The following is a 22757-nucleotide window of genomic DNA, read 5'->3' on the forward strand; positions in this document are numbered from 1 at the left end:
TCACATTAGACCTTAATGTTAAGAAAACAGACGAACGTTCTTCTATGTTACAGAAGCTACAGTAGTTACAATTCCTAAGTGTCTTACTAATGGAGACTTCTAACAGCGAAGCAAGTATGAAGAAACTGATATATGCACCCTGAAATGTGAATAATTTAGCTTTATAAAAGTCACTTTTATCTGATTTCCATACTCATCTGTTTAACAGCAAATATACAAAATAGCCCTTTAAAACAAAATGGATTTATATAAATGTATAAATCTATTTTTAAAAAAATGTTGAAGTGCTACATTTGTAACAAGCTTTGGAATAGACAATGCTTTAACCTCAGATATTGTAAGTAGATGTACAGTAAATAATGACATTAATAAAGACTGATTGTTATATCTTTAAATTGTGTTGGTATTGTGATCTTTTCTGATTGAATTAAAGCCAATGGGAGCAACAACTTGGAGGAATTCTTCAGTTGCTTTAAGTTGCAATTATGTTGTTATGCGATTTAAATACAGAGGCTGCTCTTTAAATATCTGGTATCTGTAATATGCATGTGTGCAAATGATTCACACAACTATTAGCTGCAACTATAACTAACGTCAATTTAAAAAGTTACATGTTCACCGTTTTAGTCCTGAAAAGGACTGAATTGCATTCCTTTTACCTATATTTTTTTTGTATGTGTTGGTCTGAGCAGCAGAATCTCCTCGGATCCACACAGCCTGTGACTACAACTACATGGATTGCTGTTTAACCCTAATAGAATCAGTACTTTTTAATGCTGGGAAAAAAACAATATATCCTTACTTTATTAGGTACACATTAACAATATTGGATTGGACTCCCTTTTGTTTTCAGAACTGCCTCATTCTTCGTGGCCTATTCTCAACAAGGCACTGGAAACTGTTTCTGCAGATTCATTGACTGAAATTTCCTCCAAAACCAATCTGATTTGAGCTTTGTGATATGGTGCTCTATCCTGCTGGGAGTGGCCATCAGAAGATAAGTACACTGCAGTCATAAAGAAATTAATTTGGGATGGATCAATGCTTTCATGTTATTTACACCAAGTTCTGAACAAGCATGAGAATATTGCAAACGAAATCAAGACTCATCAAATATAATATTTTTCTAATCTTGTATTGTCAAGTTTTAGTAAGCCTGTGCAAGTTGTAGCCTCTGTTTGCTGATCTTAGCCAACCTGTTGTGGTCTGCGGCCGTACTCCATCTGCTTTAATGTTTGATATTCAACCACTCATTGCATTAGTTGCAATAAGTCTGTTGCCTTCCAAAGAGCTTGAAGCAGTCGAGCTCTGTCATAAACAAGGTATTTTTCCCCAGAGAACTGCTGCTTACTGGGTATTTCTCTTTTTTTTTGGACCATTTGGACCATTCTCCGTAGAGATGTCTGTGGAGGAAAATCCCAGGACACCAACAGTTTCTATGCAGTTTCTGGCACCAATAACCATGGCAAAGGCAAAGTCCCTTAAATCTCCTTTCTTCCCTCATGCTGAAGCTCAGTTTGACTGGTCATCTTGAATTGTCTACATGCCTACACTTGCAATGAGCATGTGTACTTATTAAAGTGATCACAGATGAAAAGTAACACTCAGTTCTTCTGATCAGTTACTTGCAGATATTTCCTAATACTGGCCACATGCCTAAGTTAAATAAGAACAGGGTTGGATTGGCTTTAGTAGAATCACTGGTTGCTGCTATTATCTGACTAGTAGTAGTGAAACCAAGAAGCTGCATTGTTTTTTATGTTGCACCAAATGCTGTACAGGCACCTCACAGCACCTGTTCATGCTCATGCTGTTTTTTAGTTGCAAACTGAACTTGTTTGGGTCAGCGTTCACAGAAATACTCTTTTTAAAATGTGTTCATGCGCAACACTGACTCCTAAAGACTTTGTGTGTGTTGTTTGCACGAACCGTTCCATTTTGTAGCTTGAATATGTCCAGGTTTCATTTGCATATGAAGGTGAGTTCATTCTTGCATTTGAATACCAAGAGCCCTTTTCTGATACAGCTAGTGAATTCTGCCTCTCACAATCTGCAAATCCTTTAACATCAGCAGCCAAAGGCAGCTAAACTACTAGTTTGTTTTCCTTTCTCTCGCCTCTTTTCACAGTTTCTGTTCGTACCTCGGCATCTAATTCCACTTCTTTTCACCTCACTGTTTCATTAAGCCTGGTTGGCAAAGAGGGTTGCACATATTTTGTTTGTTTTCAATGGTCTTTGAGCAAGTCACAGCTGGGTTCCCGTGTTTTTGCAGCGTGTCTCTTGTCCCTCATTTCTGCTCTCAGCACTTGCACATGAACCCTTCTACCAACAGCAAACACCAAGGAAACACTCTGGCATCACTGTGCTGAGTTACATCTATGGTTTGCATGCGCACAGTGGTATACCTTGTCTGTTAAATAAGGGGATGCTGTCAAATGCAACCTGAGACGCAAGCAGTGATGAAGCAGAGTTAGCTGTGACTGGTAGCTGTCACCAAAACCAAAGAGTCAAATCAGTCCTGCAGAGTCACAGAAAGTAAAATACTGCTTGAAAAATAGACTTTGAAACCTTGGATCACTCCTGAAGCAGAATGGGCATGCAGCAAGGAGGATGTTTTAGACTTCTCGAAAGGTAGCGTCTGTGTAGTCCTTGTCACATCTGAGAATTAATGCAAACATATATAATTTTTGTTTGTTTGCTGAATTTCATGCAGCACAGCTCTCTTTGGTGGTTACAGTACAGCATTGCAGGTGATCCAAAAATCAAAGCACTTCTACGTGTTTTTTTTTAAATATACTTTAATCCTCTTAATGCCCCACAGTCTGAGGCATACCAGCCCATATCAGCTCGTAGTAAAGCCAGTATGTTTTACACATGCGTGCCAGACCTCACACGATCGCTTTTGAATTTACACTTATTACTTATGACAGCCGCACACTGCAGGCACCCTGTCAATAAACAAGCCTTGTCTTCAAAGTCATACCGCTAATCCCGCCGACAGTGAAAATCAGGCTGGAGTTCGGAGAAGCAAGAAGGGCGTAAGAAGAAGTGGCAGGTAAATAACCATCCAGAGCTGAGCAACTGTGTTTTGTTTTTGTTTTTTTGGTTTATAGCTTCTTCCCTTCCTTTGTTTTCCTTAAGCCATTCAGTCTTCTTTTATCACGTATCTCTTATTCATTCATCTCAGGCAAATGTTTGCAGCAGCCAACACGGTCACAGAAATGCTCGGGAACATTGAAAGAAACCATGTGCAGCAGCTAATCACACACAATAAGGAACATGTGACTGCAGCTTTCATTGATGATGTGTAGTAGAAAAGAATGGCTGCAAAAAAAGCATCACTTTTTCAGTCTTTCCAAAGCATTTAACAGCAGTCTGCTTCAGCGTTTGCTAAAACTGTTGCATGTCTTTGCTTGAGTGCCAGAAGTGTATACGACAGATCAAATAGCTTAAAGACTGCATAAAGGTGACACGGCAAACTCCTTTTTTTGGATCTACAGTTTCACATTCTGTAAAAAGTTGTAAGCTGTAAATGACTTTCAAAACTGAAATCATACAATTTTGACAATTTTTTACATCAATGTAAACAATGTAATCAATCAAATTATATAACAGAAAGCATTAAATCCAATTAAATAGAGCTAACAATGAAAATGAGAATGATTAGATGGAGACCATAAATGGAGCTAAAATGAGAATTTGATTAAATAATAGTTATTTGAGTAAACAAACCCCTAATGCGTCAGGAGTCTTTAAAACTGTTTAACTTGAGCTGTCAGTTATTGCATAATCACTTGTTACCTGTTTATTTTTTTAACAAGCGTGTAGGCTGATGCTTTACAGCTACCACATTAATCATTATCATAATCCGCTGCTTTAGAAACACCATGATTGGAACCTGCTTGGGAGCTTTGATTCAAAGTTTCTAATCCAGGTCCATAGCAACACTGCAGGAGGATCTGCGGTGTTCCAGAGAGGGCTTTGTCTCCCGGTATGTCAGTGGGCAAACCTGGGCATGTCACGGAGGAGCGTCCGGGCTCAGGCAAGGACAGCTTGGAACTGGAAAAAAAAAAAAGATTGTGATGCTTCAAACGTAGAACAATGTGCTTCCACCCACACAGTACGCTGTTGGTGCTGCGGTCACATGTTGGACCACAAATGCAGATGCTTCCATGTCAGGAAACAGCGGTGCATTCAGGAGTGGTTCAACAGGAAATGGTGTGTCAGGAGCTTATAAGCTTTGCTTGTTTTTTGTTTGGTTTGGTGGACTTCCAGCTGCTCCATGTGCACAACACGGCAGAGAAAGATAGAGGCTCTCACTGATACCTTAATTTGGTAATTATAACATCTCAATGTTAAGCTCAGTGGAACAACATGTGTCCTGTTTCATCCAGTTCGCCTTCCCATTCAGCCTCGTCTGTTTGACTCCTGCTTTATGGGTGACAGCCCCCTCCCTGTCCTCACATCAATTATTCAAGCTCCTAGTAACCTGAGCATCATTGCAGTCCACCTGCTGCTGCAGTTATTTTGAACCTGATCTTGAAGGAAACCCGAGAGTGATCGACACACTTTGGGTGTAACTGAGCTGGTGACAGCATTTCAGCCTTTCAGTGGAGTACTGACATCATGTCATTTGAGCTTAGCTCACAAGAAAAATTATGAGTTTAAAAACACTCGTCCCATATTCCACTCCAGCTCTTTGTGCATTCTTTTAAAACTTTCTTACACTGATGAGTGATTAGTACTGTAGTCAGTGCATTTTTCAGAAGGTCCTATTGCCAGCCTCCAATGAAGACCTAATTGTCCTTAATGAAATACATGATGTTGAATTACATATTTTAACATGCTAACTTCATAATAATCTGTTCTCCCGGCACTTTATCATATTTAAAACCAACAGTTTGGCCACAGCCACTGACATGAAAACCATCTTCCAAATAATGCATATTGCAATGTAATATAGGTCCAAAAAAGACACAAATAAACAATGGGTCTTTTGCATTGACTCAGCTGGATGTCAAGTGCCTACATCGTGTTTTATGTCTTTTTACTCAACAAATTAGAGAATTTCTTGTATTTTTTAAGTGCAATTTTAAAAATAACAAATAAAAACAACTACTATCTTTTTCTTCTTCTCATGACTACAAGCCTGCACTGAATTTAATTCCGCTTTGAAATATTTACTTGTTGAAAGTAACAAACAATGCTGTTACTGAAGAATACACTCAATGTGCCGGAAGCTGTTTGGGCGTTCATTAACCACAACGCAGTCATTCCATCCTGTTTACGTAAATATGTTTGCGTCTGCGTTTCACCTGGTTCCCACCTGAGAAGTCTGAAAAATGAAACCCAACTTTTGGGATAACTGCTACAGGGCCCCTGTTGTAAGCTTTCCGGTTTTGGAAAATCTGGTTTGTCATAGTTTCGATGCCAGAATAATTTATAAGTTTAATTCCGGGGAAAGGCCACAGGAGCACAAAGCTTTTTCAAACATGAAACAATGGTGCACTGTAAACACGTACTGTGGCCTATTTGAAATATCAGGGAGCTGTGCGTCTGTTCAGAGTTTTAATATAGATTAAGTGACTTTAAAATTTAAAAGCAGTGAACCTATAGATTAATACAGCCATGGGAGAAAAATTTTATATCGTGTGAATGGGACTAATGGGGGCAGATGGACGCATGAGTGGATATCCGCATATTCTTCTTTTCTGATAATCTGTGTTTGTCTCTGTTTCCCCACTTACAGCTCTCAGTGGTGGCACTCCCTTATCAGGAATGACCCGCCGTGTAGGCTCACACTGTAAGCCTACAGTGACGTCTTAATAACACCTTTATGTCTCATATAGCCGGCTGAATAAATGCTGACATACCTCTGCAGAGGCTCGCTGAGCAATCTGAGAAACTCAATCTGTCCTCATCAGGCTGCACGGCGGCCTCATGTCCATCCGTCATAAACGTCTGCTTTGGAAGAAAAATAACAATAATATAAACAGTGATGATGTGTGTTTCTCTTTCCATTAAAACGAGCGCTGTTTTCACTCTATTTATTTGTACTGGTGATAGTTAGAGCGCCGCCCTGTCCCATCTGCCACACGCAGGTCCCCGAGGGGCCCCCTGTACCGTACTGGACCCACATTGTCACAATCGTGCACCGCATCACGCTTTGAATTCGCTTTTTTGGAGAGAGAAACAGAGAGAGAGAAAAAGAGAGAGAGACAGTATCTCCCACACACACTCGCTCACACTCGCGCCCTCCCCTTCCTCCGTGCGCAAAGGAGGACTCCAGAGTTCTGCTGAACTTCTCCAGAGTGACGGGCTCTTTCCGGAGTGACGGGCGGGAATCGTTCCAAGTGTGCGGCCACGAAAGCCATGTAGCAATGTTAGATAAGGAACTATATTTTAATTTATTTTCAGTTTTTATTATCATAAGGTTTCTGAGTCTGGCGACATGGAGTCCGAGACGGGACGAAGCAATGGGATCCTGCGTGGGGTTTGAAGACCGAGGTTTGTTCTTTTGAAGTCATTATTTTCTTCTTCTTCTTCTTCTCAGCGGGTTTAGCTGACAAATTGGCTGCTTTACTGTACAGCCTACTATTTACAGCCATGAGCGGTCGCCTCTTTTACCGGATAGGATCGCACTTCACAGCTGATTATGCTACCGAACCCGGAGGAAGGCTTATTTTCTTTAAGCGATCTCGTACAGGTGTTTTATCCAATATTCAAATTTTTATAGCTCATAAATCATTGCTTTCTTCTTCACTTTATTTTAATGTTATCTGTTTCTCTTTTTATTGGTGCTTCATTACAAAGCAGTGATGACACGCACGTTTCATTCAGTTTATGCTCTTTGCAAAGTCTGGACGGTATGGCTAAAATCAGATGAAATTTATCTGGACCCATACTAATGACATAATATTTTAATGTGATGCTTGCATGGATCCACATGCAATCCTTGTATGTTATATCTACAGTATCTACTCTCATGATAATGATTAAATAATTAGGCTAATAACACAAGGTTTCTCTATAGTTTTTCCTTGGTAAACTTTAAACTGATACGCTGAGAACTCATCAGATTTTCTGCTTGTATAGTCAAATTGTTTCCGTTCTCAGAGAAAATATACATTTTGATGAATTGATGTCTCTATAAAATATATAATCCAGAACCTACAAAAAAAAATGGATGATGTGCCCAGAAATGGCCTGAGGTGGGATTTTAGTGCCAGTAATTGCGTTCTAAATCAGCTTAGGGAATAAATTTATAAACGGATTACTGGCTATGAAGGAATGTTTCAATAATGGCCCCTGAACCAGGCTTTACATCTGATGGTTACAACACTCTAATCTTAAAAGATGAACAGAGTGATTGACAGAACAATGAATGGGCTTTACTCCAATTTTTAATAAAAGTTTTAAAGGACTTGTTGATTCTATCTATCTGTAATGAAAGTAATGAGAATATTCCTGAATTTAAGAAAATGTGTCCCAAAGGGAGGCACAGTGGTACACCCCTGTTACCAACATTTAAAGACACTCACTTTATTTTATTTGTTTATTTATTTTAAGGCAGCGAAACTGCGATGATTCTTAAATTATTTAACCTACGGCTCTATAGTGTCATTTACAGATTAAGCTTACAAATTAAACACTCCCGAGTCGATCCAGGAAGGAGATATAAATCCCTTTGGGGTTGTATCAGGAAGGGAATCTGTTGTAAAAAGAAATCTGCCAAATTAAACATGTGAAACTACTGGCTGTGGTTTTCTATTTAGTTTAAAATGCAAGAAGAATAAATATAATTGTAATAAATATAATTTTCAAACTTGTTGCTTTTTTTAAATGGAGATGTCATAAAATACATTTAAAAAGGATTATCCTGTAACAACAAAAGACTTAGAAATAGTCCTCAACATAAAGTGAGGAATAATTTTTGAATTTCATTTTCTGTGGTGCATAAAACTATGAAACAATTCAGAGAATAGAGAGAAATCTTTTCACATAAAGGAAAAAGCCAAAAGTGATGATTGGGCTTTTGGACATTTGCATTAAACAAGAAAAAGAAATATGGTGGAAATCACTTCACAGCTCAGAAACACTGCTAACAACCACTGAGAGTGAGAACAGTTTTTGCTGCATTCAGAAATACAAGTGAAAGTTTTATTATGCAAAGACAATACCATAAACACTATATGCCTCTCTGGGTCTCAGTCATCTAAAACAGGCAGGTGCAGAGACTATCATTGCACAGATACAAGCCACAGTCTGTGAAACTTGCCATGAAGGAACCATTAATACTAAACAGCATATACAGTTTTTAGGTTCTGAGCAATATTTTCCAGCTAAACCCTTTCAACCACAGACCCTGTAAGAATCTGGGTGCTGGCCTGCCTGGAGTCCAGTGCTGTCAATCTCTGAAAACATTTTTGTCATGAAATTGGCTCTGAAATTTCAATCTGCTGGCATATCGAGCACACCTGGGGGGGGAAATGCCATTCACAAGAGCAATTTGTCTCTGTAGTTCCCAAAGGTGAGAATGTTATGAAAAGAAGAGGTGACACAACACAGTGGGAAACATATCCCTGTTCCAACGTCTTTGAAATGTGTTTTTGGCATCCATTTCAAACTGTCACGTCCCAAAATGTGCTGTTATTTTCCACAAAGCAATGTTTCTCAATATCTGATACGTTGTCTATGAAGCGAGTTAAACGCAGGGTTCAAATGATTTGCAAATCACTGCATACAGTTTTTTATTTTATTTTATTTTTTTTAAGACAAACTTATAAGTACAAAAGTGAAAGCCCCGCTGCAGGCACATTAAGCCCATTAGGCCCATCCCATGTTTAAAGTAAGACAATCAAGGCTACAGGTAGCTCAGGTATTACTTGCGGTTTAGCCTTCAGGACTTCAAAAGACACTCCTCATGATTATTCTGAACTGTCAAAACATGTCCATAAAACCAAGCTCAGCTTGGAGTCTAGCACTGCTCTCCCTGCTTACACTGTGACCCCCCTCACAGTTGGATGTTGACCTCTGCAGGGGGGTGGGTTTTGGCCTAAGCTGAAAGCTACAGAGGCAGGATTCTGAGAAAAAACTTGCGGAAATGCCTCTCGCTGACGGCTTTTCCTGCAGGAAGCAGAAGAACTGTGATCTAAACTTGGAAAGTGACAAAAGGATATGAACAGGAACTCCAGACATTTCCTAGATATATTGAAAAGATGGCTTCTTTGTTCAGAAAACAGCCTTAATATTTGGAAATGCCTTATACTTTACATTACTGTCAGCCCTGCTTAATCATTTTCACTAAGGAGCTTGCAAATGGGATGTTTTTATGCCACACTGCTACACTACACTATTTCTGCACAATTCCCCCTTTCATTTTGATTGATCCCATAACTGAACAGCCCCAGAGCCTTTCAGGTTACCTTAGTCATTCTACAAAGGCGAGACGTGTGATGCCTAATAGCACTCTACTCACATAAACACCCACTGGTCTGCCAATTTGTATCGATACAAGTAGTCTTACATCGCCTTAGCAACATGTGGCTGAGTCACAGCAGCGATTACAACGATCAGACTCTCGTCTGTCCTAGTTACAGCTCACAGTATCATGTGAGACCATGCCGCATAATTAAACGTGCAACATGTCAGTGCAGCCCAGAGCAGCCTCATAAAAATTCCTGCGGCAAGAGTGACAAACTGTTGTTTGGCATTAAAGTTTACCTCTTCAGTTGCAGATGCTTTAAATTAAAGGTATAATTGTGGATTGTTTGGCTGTCGGGGAAATCTTAACCCTGAAATGTTAACTTTGATATGCTAAATTAGCTCTGCTGGTCCTTTTTCTTTTGCCTGGTCAATGTGAAAATGTGTGTTGTCACAGGCTGTGGTCCACTGTTTGCTAGTTTACCTCTGGGATCACAAGGTGATGGTAAAAATTGAGGAAAAGCAGAAACAGAGTTCCTGTTACATAGTAACAAACAATGTACTGTTCCTGTACATGTTTATTGTTTTAAAGTTGGAAATACCACTAATGCCTAATAACTTCTCTTATTTATATTCTAGTAATTCTAATATTCTTGTCTGTTTAAAATGCCTGTTTCTGTTTGGGCTGCTATCTATGCAATGCACAATCACTGTCTCTGTCCCTGTCACTCCTCGTCTCAGAGGTTTCTGTCAGAGCACCACACTGTGGTGGCTTCAGGTCCTACAACTGTCAGGTGAATCATAAACCTGGAAACAGAAACAAAATGCCACTACATGTGTTTTCTTGGTCTCTAGTATCTTGTGGAATTTAGTACATTGGTCCATTAGTAAGATAAATAATTATACAGTAAAAATGTTATCACAAAACAGGACTAAGTGATTTTAGTGTTTTCGTTGTTTTTTTTTCACAAAGAGCAGTGTGTTTCTTCTTTCCATTTCATCACATCTGTGAAATCTATTGATTGCTTAACAGGATGTTTTTGTGATGGTGGACGGACTGGTGCCAATCATGGAGCCTGAGCTGAACTGCAGCTCCCAGTGTGAGTCCCCATTTTGCTTCATCCAATCTGGAGTCAGCAGGCAGGACAGCCTCGACGTTCTGCAGAGGCTATGCAGTCTCAGCACGGTAACCTCTCTCTGTCACTCTCTCATGTTAATATATATATACTTATAATGAAAAATATAACAATGCCAAGCACATACTGTATACTCATGGGTGAGAAATTAAAGGAAAAGAAACTCAGAACGCTATACTTCCAAAAGATATCCCTTCATTCTTGGTTTTGATGATAGATGATTGAGAGAGTCTAAAATCTCCCATAGGTGTTCAGCTGGTTGAGAGCTCTTGACAGGAAGGCCATAGAATATGATTCATGTTGTTTTAATATACATGCAGCCACTCAGCAAACCCTCAATGTTTCACCAGAGTATAAAGGTGAGGGTGAACAACTTTGTCCAGATTTACAATTACTCTTACAATGCCAGTAAATTACTCTTACAGCACAATAAATCGACAGGATTTTTCTTATGGTCAGCTCAGCTGGCCAAGTTCGTTTTTCCTTTAATTTGTCACACATCTGTGTATCTAGACTATCCAGATGTCACATGCACATGTTCCTGCATTTACACAGTAAACAGATTCTTTTTACATCACAAAGTGCTGGCACACTGGCGTGTCTTGTGCAGTTGACCTTGTGAAAGGGTAAAAAGGGTGAAACTACTTCTGATTAATTCGATTAGCAAATTACTTTTAATCGAGAGACGTTCACTCAAAGCCTAAAAAAAACTGTTTTTTCAAATTACTTTTAAAAGCAGATTTTAAATGTTGGTCGGTTGGTCAGTGGAACAAGTGAGCCGTGTAAATAAACACACCAAGCAAGCTAGGAGTGTGCTACTATCTTACTCGAGAAGCTATTTGAATGGTACATATCCCGAAAGGTAATAGGGGTGGACTACCGAAGCTATGTTTAGCATCGTCTCAGTCACTGGTGCCCTTAAGAGACGAGTCAGCGGAGATCAGCACCGTGAGGCAGGCAAAGAAAGTCTAATAAGACTTTTCAAATAGAAGCTAAAGTAGCCGAGACGCTGTGTCAAAGGAACACAAACAAGCTTTTCTCTTCGTGCCGTGCCACAACGAGTTGAGGTGAGTTATCGCTTTGATTTCTTTCACTTTCTGGTGTTAATTTATGCATGGGTGTGTCTCAGAGTGTATAGCATCCTCACCCAGGGGAGGGAAGAACAGCGAACTGCGGTTTTCTTTGTTATGGTAATTTTTAACATGACAAAATAGTATTGAAATATAGTATTATCCTTTAGTTCAGTGTCTTTATGGGCTCTCTTTATTATTTTCTAATGACCTCAACTGACATAAAAACTGCTCAGCTAAAGTGAAATACTCTTTGATGAAATCTAACACCATGCATTTGTTGCTATTTGTGGATGTGGACAGCCCACCAGGCACCAAGTGTTCCTATCCCTAACGCTATAGTGGAAAGACAAAAATACAAGGAGCTGAGCCAACTTATTGCATAAAACACCACCTGTTTTCTCTCTCTCTGTGCTTCTAGATATGGCCACAGCTGGCAGTGTGCTGTCCAAGGAGCAGCTCCTTTGCCCCATTTGTCTGGATTTGTTCAACCAGCCAGTGTCCACTCCTTGTGGGCACAACTTCTGCAGGGAGTGTTTACAAAGATATTGGCAGACCTCTAACATGCCTCAGTGTCCCATGTGCAAGCACAAGCTGTACATGCGGCCTGACCTCAAAGTTAACACCTTCATATCGGAGGTGGCTTCTCATTTCAAGGAGTTGGTGGAAAAGAAAAATGAAAATGAGAGCAGTGCTATGGATCAGTCAGAGGGCCACAAAGGAGAGGTTTCATGTGATGTATGCATTGGAAAAACAGTCAAGGCTTTTAAATCCTGTCTGGACTGTTTGGCCTCATTTTGTGAGACTCATCTGGAGCCCCATCACGTTCTAGGCACCTTCAAGAAACACCGCTTGATTAAGCCCATGATAAACATGCAAGACAGGGTTTGTAAGCAGCACGAAAAGCTGCTCGACCTGTTCTGTAACACTGACCAGGTGTACGTGTGCCAGATCTGCATTACGAAAGACCACACGGCTCATCAGACTGTTCGTATAGAGGATGAGAGCCGGAACAGAAGGGCTCAGATCGGGAGCACAAAAAAAGAGGTGGGAGAAATGATCCATCGCCGACTGCAGAAAATCTGTGACATCAACAAAATCATTCAAATCAGCAGGAGAAACACAGAAAGGGAGACTGAAGAGAGTCTGCGCGTCTTCAGCAAGCTGTTCCAGCTTGTCCAGAGAGGCCAGGCTGAAGTGGCCGAGGTGATTGGCGCAAAGCAGAAGCAAGTAGAAAGCATGGCCAGCAGGCTTATCTTGGAGCTGGAGCAGGAGATTGATCAGCTGAGCTGCAGGAGAGATGAACTGGAGCAGCTCTCGTTCACCGACGATGATCTCTATCTTCTCCAATACTTTCCAGCTTTTGCCACAGTGCCAGCCACCAAAGACTGGTCCGACACCTGCTTAGAGAGTACTGAATATGTGGGCATAGTGAGGAGAGCGGTGAGGAGAGTAATGTGTCAGCTGGAGGAGACAGTAAAAGCTGAGGTGAAGAGGCTCTGCGAATCCGAATTTCAGAAAGCTCAACGATATGCTGTGGATGTGCATTTGGATCCCGATACCGCTCATCCCAAGCTGGTGCTGTCTGAAAACAAGAAGCAGGTCTATCACGGTGACGTATCCCTCGGCCTCCCTGACAACCCAGAGCGATTTTACCCTTGTGTGAGCGTTTTGGGAAAGGAGGGCTTCTCTGCTGGAAGGTTCTACTATGAAGTCGAGGTGAAAGGAAAGACAGAATGGGATATTGGAGTTGCGCTTGAAACGGTGACCAGAAAAGGAGGGAATGTGCTAAACCCCGACAGGGGCTACTGGTCGCTGGGGATGAGAAAGGATGAGAGCTACTGGGCTCTCAGCAACAGCCCTGTGTGTGTCCCGCTGATTGAGAAGCCCCAGAGAATTGGGGTGTATGTGGATATGGGCTGGGGACAGGTTTCATTTTACAACGTGGACTCTCATTCTCACATCTACTCCTTCACTGGGTGCACCTTCAGTGGCAGACTTCTCCCCTACTTTAACCCACGGAGGAATCACGGCGGGGTTAACTCAGCACCTCTCATCATCGTGCCTGTTAACTAAAACTTCGTAACGTGCGATCTCTACTTGAATGCTTCGTTTAGTTTTCAATTTAACGTTTCAACTGTGCCAAAAAAAGTTCCAAGTCTGTAGGGTAATTCTTGTTGTTTAATAAAATAGTGTTTGTCCAAATGAATCGTGTTTCTTTTTTTATTATTATTGTTTTGTGTCCGTGATTTCAAAAAATGAGAGTTTCAGATGCACAAGAGCAGCATCTGAAATAATTTGGATGCATGTTTGCATGTTGCATGTATGCGTTTGCAGATGGCAGCAGAGCTCCCGAGGCGCTCTCTCTCATCGGTGCTAATTGCTGTGGTGTGGACGCTCCTCTCCTGTGGAATCCTGTTGGCATTTTGCTTCCTCCTTTTCACCCTGCGCTTCAAAAACAACAGGTACAGTGAAACATACGCAGTATATAAACACAAAGAGAGGCTTACAGAAGTCATTTAACATAATGTGTGTCATGTCATTAGGATAGTAAAGATGTCCAGCCCCAACCTCAATGCCCTGACTCTCTGTGGAAGTGTCCTCACCTATAGCAGCGGGTTCCTGTTTGCCGTCGAGGAAAGTGGAGCATCTATAGCTGTTCTACAAGTGAGTCCAACTTCCCTTCACCGCTCTGTATTAGCGTTGACGTTGTTAGATTGAAGTAATCATACCATGCTCTCTCCCGTAGACTCGCATGTGGATGCTTTGTGTAGGCAGTACCCTGGTGTTTGGCCCAATTTTGGGGAAGACATGGAGACTGTACAGGGTGTTCACGCAGCGCGTGCCGGACAAGAGAGTGGTAGGCATGCTCTTCAGTTTTCCTGGTGGTTTCCTAGGGTTTGTTGTCAGCATCTAAAGATTTGGACTTTAGGATACATGAAGTATCTTATATAGTACACAAATATGAGTAGATACTTTGAGATGTGAACGATTAAAAACAAACACATTACATAGTCTACAGTCCATAAAAAATATAGGCGTCCAGCCTCAATGTCACATTAGTGACTCCATCCTTTTTTAAATATATATATATATATATATATATATATATATATATATATATATATATATGTATATATTTGTATATTTGCCTGTAGGTTTGGTGATAAATTTGATCCTCCTGGACTTGGAGGAAGTGCTTTTCACAGATGATTCTTTTCAGCTGCTCCTTGCTGGAGGAATTTTGTTGCTTGACCTTCTACTTTAAAACACTCCAGATGTAGTCTCTTTGAATTTGGGGACATAGTTTTCACTCTTTCCTCCTGTGTCCACTTTGTTAAGACCTCAGGGCAACCTTCCTTCAGTTTCTGGGCACAAACTTGCTATCTCCCCAACATTGTTTGCACTCGTGTTTCACAGCCAGCACTGTTGACCTCCTCTTACTTGAAGTATTATTCTTGCTTTTATTTGGTTGTAGCTCTAACTAAAAGTGCTTTCACTAATGGTCACAATGCTTCTTTTCATGATCTTTGGCGAATCGTGCAGCACTGTTCTGTTTTTAAGCTGCTGTTTCCTTCTTTTCTTTCTATCTGCAGAGGCTTAATTCATTCAGGGTCTTTTTTTATGGATGCATTCGTTTCTGCTGATACTCTGTCCACCATCAAACACGCCATCTGCTTTTCAGTCAAATTATATGTAGCAAAAAATAGCAAATTGTGTATTTGTCCTGTATTTAAGGCCGTCCACTGTGCCTGTTTGTGTTAACATGGATCTTCATTTACCTTTTTTAGTCACTCCTGGCTCTTTGTTTTAACTTATGCCAAGTAGCCTACTTACACTCTTGGACCCTCTCTATCTTTATGACATCTCACAATCTGGTTTCTTACGTGCTGAGGCAATTGAGCCATGCCAGATTAGACACAGCCAAGGCCAACATATAACAATATAACCACTGTAATATGTTGGTATAGTAGTTTATGTTCAGATAACAGTTTGATTCTGGGATAAGATACAAAATTTGGGGGCTGGTCTGGGATTTGGACTCAGGGCCTCTCATGTTAGGGTCCCTAAACCCATGGCTCAAAGAAACCTAACATATGAGATGCCACAACACTGCTGCAGTTCAACAAATGTTTAATATTGCAAAAATAGTTCTTTTAAAAAATAAAACAAATAGATATAACAAGGAAGGAGCCCAACCATAAACAAACAAGAGAGAAAGAAGAACATGAACAACTACACAATGAGCAATCAGATTCCAGGTTAAACTAATAGTCGTAAACTAAACTAATAAAACCAAGACTGAAAACATGATTGTCAATAACTCCCAACTCAACTAGGAATAAATTAAAAACAAACAAACAAACAAACAAAAACAGCAAAAAAGAACAACTGAGCAATAATGCTGGTGCTGGTGAGGAAGAGCAGAGAGAACATCTTTAATAGGTGTGCAGCACTAGGGATAAAGAATAGATCAAGAAAGGGGGGAACAGGTTAATAAAGGATGACAGAAAAAACAATAATGGCCTGGCACATGTGCTGGTGCACAGAGAAGCATGTAACACCCTCAGTGGTCTTTACCACCGGTTTGTGGGATTATCGCCTTTCATCTTTAGTCGCCATGGCCACCTCTTGGCTTCATCTCACTTTCGAACCTTGTTGATAAAAATTTCTTTAATAAAAATTTCATGTCCAATTACATTTGTTGCAGAAAGCAACAATATAAGTGATTTTATTTTTGCGCTTTGCTGCTTTTTACATAGTCAGTATGTATTATGTATTTTTCCTCCTCTATTTACCAGATTCATCAAGCATGTTCTGCCCCAGGTATTTATATTGCTTAGGAGATATTCAGAGATGTTTCTGAAGCATTAACTAGCAGGTTAGGCCATGGATAAGAGACAAAGCTTGTTTTGCTTAATATAAATTTCTTTACTGTGCATATCCAATCTGGTATCTGATAACTGTGCCACTTAATCAAGGTGTCGCTACATGAATGAAAATGCTCCACTGGTGAAATAACAACTGGGGACTATGCTCTATGTGTCAGATAATCAGGGACATCCAGTTGATGGGTATGGTGGCTCTGTTGATCCTGGTGGACTTGCTGATTCTCACCACTTGGAACCTCACCGACCCCATCAGGTGCTCACGATCTGTGGGAGCTGTTGTCAAGGTAGGATTATTGGTGATTTCCTGAAGCTGAGCAAAAAGTTGTAAAATGACTTGGTTTCATTAAGAATGATGAAAACTGAAATGCATGGGACTTAAATGTTCACCTGAATGCTTTTTGCTGTCAAATTATGGAAAGTGAAATTGAATGAGATTGCAGGAAAAATTGAATTTGTGACTGGAAAATGACAAACTCATACATAAGGATGACAGCTAAATAAATCAACTCTCTGATGGTGTATTGTTTTCTTTGATGATGTAGGTGATGGAAAGAGATGTTTCCTACTCGTTGTCGCAGCTGGTTTCTTGTTCTTCTTTGTACTCAAATCTGTGGATCATTATTGTTGCTGTCCAAAAGGTAACTAGTCTCTATTCAAACTTTATTATACATTTGTATCAGTGTTTAAATGCACATTTTAAAGTTTTGCATTATTTTGATGGCATCATTTATCTTTCACGTGGTGTTTTCTGTGTATTTTGTATGCTGTATTCTGTATGCTGTACAGTTTTCTCCAGTTTGCATTATGTAAACACACCATTGCAAGTGCTTTACTGAAGTGAATATATGTGAATAAAACTGCTGAATTTGAGAAATCAAATCAAAATTATAGTTTCAGACGTCAAGTGTTAAAGAACCTAACATCTGAAAGACTTTGGTCATTCATTTTTGTATAATATGAATAATTTTTAAACAATAATAATGGTTATTTATCCACCATGTTTCTTTTTTTTTCTCCTTTTTTTCTTTTAATGCCCTTTGTCTTTACTTTGTTTCTCTTTAGGGTTGTCTTCTCCTCTATGGCACTTATCTAGCTGGACTGACAAGTAATGTCAGCCATCCCCCAGTCAACCAGTCTCCTACAATCATTACATGCGTCACTTTGGTCACCTGCTCCTCCGCCGTTGCCACCCCCGTGTCCATCTTCCTGCAGACTTGGCCCAACCTGGTCTACAGTACTGTGGCTGGAGCCATCTTCATCTGCACGCTGGCTACAAACTGCATGCTGTTTGTGCCTCAGGTCAGACACTGATGTCATTTTCCATTTTTTAGCATCTGCGTAACAGAAAACTACTTGGAAAATAAACTTTATCGTGTCTAGAAGTATTATGTTTACTGATTGTCCATTTCACTTTTGCGAACACAATGATGCTTCAGTGTACAGAGGTTTGTTTGTTTTTTTCAAATATGGCAAACGTATTTACTTAAAGTGAAGGATAAACTGATTGTATAATAATAGAATACTATGTTTAGAAACCAGCAGTAAATAAACAGACTCAATCAGACAGACAGAAACTAAATACAGACAGATGACAAATAGACACGCAAATGGTAGCTTTGGTTATGACTTTTTCTTTTTCATTTGAATAAAGTAGTAAATCTGTGAGTGATTGCAGTGCTCACACATGCAGTTTTATGTGTGCCAGGTTTCCATGTCTGTCAGTGGAGGGTGACTCACACACAAGGTGTTTATGAGTCAAAACTACGTAGGCTGTCGCAAACAGGTTTATGACTCTCTAAGAGTCTAGCAGAGGACTTTTGTTATGGTAAAAGAATGCATCTCCTCTGGAACGGAAGGAAATAGCTGAACAGTGAGCAGTTTGTGCAAATACACCTGGTGAATATTCCAGATCAAATGACCCTGATAATATATCTTCTTTTTTTGTTAAAAAAAAAAACTACATTTTTTTCATATCTCTAAAATATCTCACTTGCCCCATACAGCTGACCCAGTGGCGACAGTTTGAAGAAGATCAGAACAACCCGAGTCAGATGGCCAAGTATTTCAGCAGCCCCAGTAAGAGTCAGCCATCTGTGTACAGTCAGGATGAAATCTTCTACCTGCTGGGGGAAAACAGCTCAATGAAGAAACTCCTTAATGAGGTAACGTTACTGTTTTCTTCTCAGAATTAGCCACTCGGTAAGAAATCATCTTTGTTTCATGTTAGAATTTCATATAAAGCTGCAGTAGAACTTTCTCATTTAATTATAAGACACGTAATCTTTATTTTTTTGCAGATGATTTAGGTTTTCCATTCCTCTCCTGTAGACGAAATGTGCTTTCTTTATAAAGGCCAGTAGGGGGTGACTCCTCTGGTTGCAAGAATATGGGGAACTGACACCACTTCTCTTATTTATGATCTCAGTAGAAACTTCCTTGATTAGTTTATGGTATCAATCACTGTCTTTTTTTAAATAGAGCATAAGGTTTATGTAGTAAAGAATTGTAACATTTAGAGTAAAATCAACACCAAAGTAGAGTATGCTTCGGGGCGTGGCTGCAAATATATCACGTCGCTAAACTCAATTAGGATTTTAAACAATTTGTCATTTTTTGAGTATTGCGGTAGCACATATTGCAATTTAGTGGCCTTTTTTAAAGCGTTGCAAACTGATGCAGACACTTTGCTGTACTCAAATCGTCCTCGACTATATGCTTCACATCTCTCTATATTGTGGGTATGGATGTGAAAAAACTTGACATATCAGGATTCCAGGCTGTTTAACACGTAACAAAAATTTCAATTTCGGTCAATTTTATTTATACAGCATCAATAGTCCACTCAGTGTGCTTTATACAGTAAGGTAAAGACTTGGGTATTAGAAAGAAACCCTAACAATCATATGATCCCCTATGAGCAAACGCAGGAGGACAGGGAAAAAGGCAAAGTGTGGGAGAGAGAGTCAGATTTTAATAAAGGCTCTTGTTATCTGAGACAAAGGTTTTTGTAAATAAAGTAGGTAATGGATTGTGTTATTTCAAACTAAGTGTGTCTAGTCTTTTTTTGTTTTATTTTAGTTTCTATTTTATACCTAATAAACTTACATGGAAATGGAGCAGCAGAGCACAGTTCTGATAGCGTACAAGGCACTTATAATGTCCCCCCAGCTTCTGTATTGGACACATCTTTGTTCCTCATCTATAATAATGTGTGTGATGCACTGTCCAAGTACTGGTCTCTATATTAAACACAAAAACAAATTTCAAGAGTTTACATCCTGAAGCTGCAGGTAGTCCTCTTAACAGACTAGTTTACTGTCAAAATTAGGTGACAAACACATTCAGTACAACATATAAAACTGACACCTTCATATTACTTCATTAGTGGTGTAGATGAAACAGGGCTGAGTCAGTGCTGAATCAAAGTGGCACCAGCTGCTTAACCATATGTTTACGACTTTCTGTCACTGCTTGACTGTTCGGTTTATATTGATTCAAAAGGCAGGAAACTGATGCGTGCCAAGTTTTCATAGTGGCAGATTTTTCTAGCAACATTTTCTCAGTATGTGTCAAAATGTTTTCACTTCTCTGTATCACCACAATTTTCAGAAGAACGCCGTGATCGACAGTCTCCAGGAGCAGGTGAACAACGCCAAGGATAAACTCCTGAGACTCATGTCAGCGAGCCAGCACCCTGAGGACCAAGACATGGACTCCTCTGCCACTAACCTCAACTCGTCCTCCACTCAGACGACCGAGCTCCAGTCGGAAGGCCCCTCTACTTGTTCTCAATCTCAGAAAGACACTAAATCAACACTCTCGCCTCACCTCACTGCTGCTCATGGTTCATTATCTGCTGTTACACCGTCCTCTGCTCCTTCCTCTATTTCAAACTACTCCGCTCCCATTTCTGTTTCCTCCCCTCTTCCCACCAAAATCCCTGCTTGTGAAACTCAAAACAATGCATCTGCTCTCAAACGGGACGCATCCCTCCCGTTTATGGGTTTACTCAGGACACCAGAGGAGACAGTTCAGTTTGTGACCTCTCTACAGTACCGACGAGGGTTGAACCCCTCTATGGCTGAAACCTTTGGTAGTTATAGTGGCCTAAATCTTCAGGTGGGACCAAATACTAAACCAGCTGGTTTTGTTAGTAGCGAACAGTTGCAGGAGATCCTACAGGAACTCAGCGTGGATGCAATCACGGAAACCACGCTTCGATCTCCCAATCAGGCGCCCAGGATACCTTCTCAGCAAAAACTGACCAGAGACTCTACACTCTCCCCTCTCTCCCCACGGACACCCTGCTCCCTTCCCTCTCCTGCACTCTTTCGCTACCCTAGCATCTCGCCTTATACCATGAGAAAAAGGCGGCGGCCCTTTCACTCCTCCAGAGGAGGTTTAGCTCCTCCCTGGTTCTACACAGGCTCTGAGGTTCCTGGCTGTGCAAGAGCAAGAGACACATGTGCGCTCCCAAGTCCAGAAGATATTACTGTGGATGATAACTGTATCCCACATCACAACAGTGACCCTGAAGAGGGAAAGGAGGAGGAGGACACGAAAGTGCGTGAAGTAGTGAGAACATGTCAGAGGTGTGTTTCAAGGCTCCCGAGATGTTCGGTCGTGCATTGTGAAGAACAAAACCGTAAAGCTCCAGAGGATGTGGGAGCAGGCGGTGATAACGAGCAGCACCGCAGACACATTCGAGACTCATGTGGGTACTCGGACTCAGACTCCAGCAGCTCAACCGATTACTGCTACTACCACCGTCCTTACTGTGACTCCTGCCTGCAGCGAGGCTCCCTCCTGTACTCAGACAGCTCCTCAGACTCCTCTGACAGCGAGTATGATGACTACTTGAGCCTCTACCGCTCACCACGCCCTGTGGTATTCAAAGAAGACCTCAAACCCACCTTCGTATGAACACGTTTACTGCACTTTACACATTTATCCAGTTCCAAAACTTGAATGAATATTCTCAGAAAGGTTGCTAAAACGGATGTACTTCTGTGATGGGGGACATTTGACAGTAGCTTACAGTATAGGAACTTTACATCCCAGAGATTGTTGTTTTTCTGTGTTGCACCATAGGTCACAGTGACTGATTTATGAGACTAAAACTTTTGTAGCTTAAAAACACATAATGCTGTTTACTTTTTATAGTTACTTGTGGCATTATTTGTATTATTTGGATTACTATTTCTACTGTCTGATGAAAACCTTTGACACTTACAGTACTGTGCAAAAGCCTTGAGTTACTCATTTATTTATATTTAGTTTCTTTTAATTCTTTGAGTGGTTCTGAAGGACATTTGTCTTTGGACATTGGCTGCTTTTTCATTCTTTTTCACATGAGACACATGTTTTTTTCTGTGTTTGTTTTTTGTTAATCTTTTTAACACTTACCTTTGAATAATTCAAACATAAAAAGTGTTTGATGACAATGATAACAGACAACTTATCAAAAAAAATTTTTAAATTGTATGTTTAGGCACTTTGTTACTAGCAGCCGTTCCAAAATGCATAATTTGTTTCCACTCCTTTAATCCATAAAAATAAATGCCGAAGATAACACATTTTCACAGATATAAAACACAGTTTTTGCACCACGAATTGATTCTCAAGGTGCTATCAGCCCACGATATTTCTTATGAATTATAGTTTCAGTTTTCCTCAACATATATGTGGGAGACCAGGAGAGAGGTGCAACAATGAGTGCCTACAGCCATCTGTAAAACACCGTGGAGGCTCTGTCATGGTTTGGGATTTCCTTTCAAGTAGTGGTTTTGGAGATCTTGTCAAAATTGATGGAATTATAAATGCAGAGCCCCGGCTCGGACAGTCTTGGTTGTTGTGTCCTTGTTGTGTCCTTGGGCAAGACACTTCACCTGCCGCCTACTGGTGATGGCCAGAGGGGCCGATGGCGCAATATGGCAGCCTCGCTTCTGTCAGTCTGTCCCAGGTCAGCTGTGGCTACAACTGTAGCTTGCCTCCACCAGTGTGTGAGAGTGAATGAATAGTGGAATTGTAAAGCGCTTTGAGGGCCCCAAAAAGCGCTATATAAATGCACTCTATTATTATTATTAAAAAACATCCAAAGAAGAGTTTTTTTGTCCTTCAAGAAGCCTGGAGAACTATTACTGAAGACTACTTAAAGAAATTACAAGAAAGCTTGCCTAAGAGAGTTCAGCATGTGTTAAAGAATAAAGGTGGTCATACTTGTACAAACTCTGTTT

At 40.4% G+C, this 22757-nt stretch overlaps 1 protein-coding gene across 1 annotated transcript; it reads left to right on the forward strand.

The window, feature by feature from the left end:
- Window positions 1-6187: 6187 nt before the first annotated feature.
- gpr156 (G protein-coupled receptor 156) lies at window positions 6188-22409 on the forward strand. Its single transcript, XM_040005588.1, has 10 exons — window positions 6188-6507; window positions 10457-10609; window positions 13967-14094; window positions 14176-14296; window positions 14379-14489; window positions 16680-16805; window positions 17064-17159; window positions 17584-17820; window positions 18525-18683; window positions 20131-22409. Exons 2-10 carry the CDS (start codon window positions 10469-10471, stop codon window positions 21442-21444), a joined length of 2433 nt encoding a protein of 810 aa, XP_039861522.1. The 5' UTR covers window positions 6188-6507; window positions 10457-10468; the 3' UTR covers window positions 21445-22409.
- The last annotated feature ends 348 nt before the right edge of the window (window positions 22410-22757 follow it).

The sequence above is a fragment of the Simochromis diagramma genome, unplaced genomic scaffold (assembly GCF_900408965.1).
Source record: "Simochromis diagramma unplaced genomic scaffold, fSimDia1.1 OVJJ01000501.1, whole genome shotgun sequence".
Taxonomy (NCBI): Eukaryota; Metazoa; Chordata; class Actinopteri; order Cichliformes; family Cichlidae; genus Simochromis; species Simochromis diagramma.

Excerpts from the sequence above, each read along its gene's own strand:
- gpr156 (XM_040005588.1), top strand. The coding sequence starts at position 10,469 with ATGGTGGACGGACTGGTGCCAATCATGGAGCCTGAGCTGAACTGCAGC. Across the intron at positions 16,806-17,063 it reads CTGTGGGAGCTGTTGTCAAG|GTGATGGAAAGAGATGTTTC; the intron begins GTAGGATTATTG and ends TTGATGATGTAG. Across the intron at positions 17,160-17,583 it reads TTATTGTTGCTGTCCAAAAG|GGTTGTCTTCTCCTCTATGG; the intron begins GTAACTAGTCTC and ends GTTTCTCTTTAG.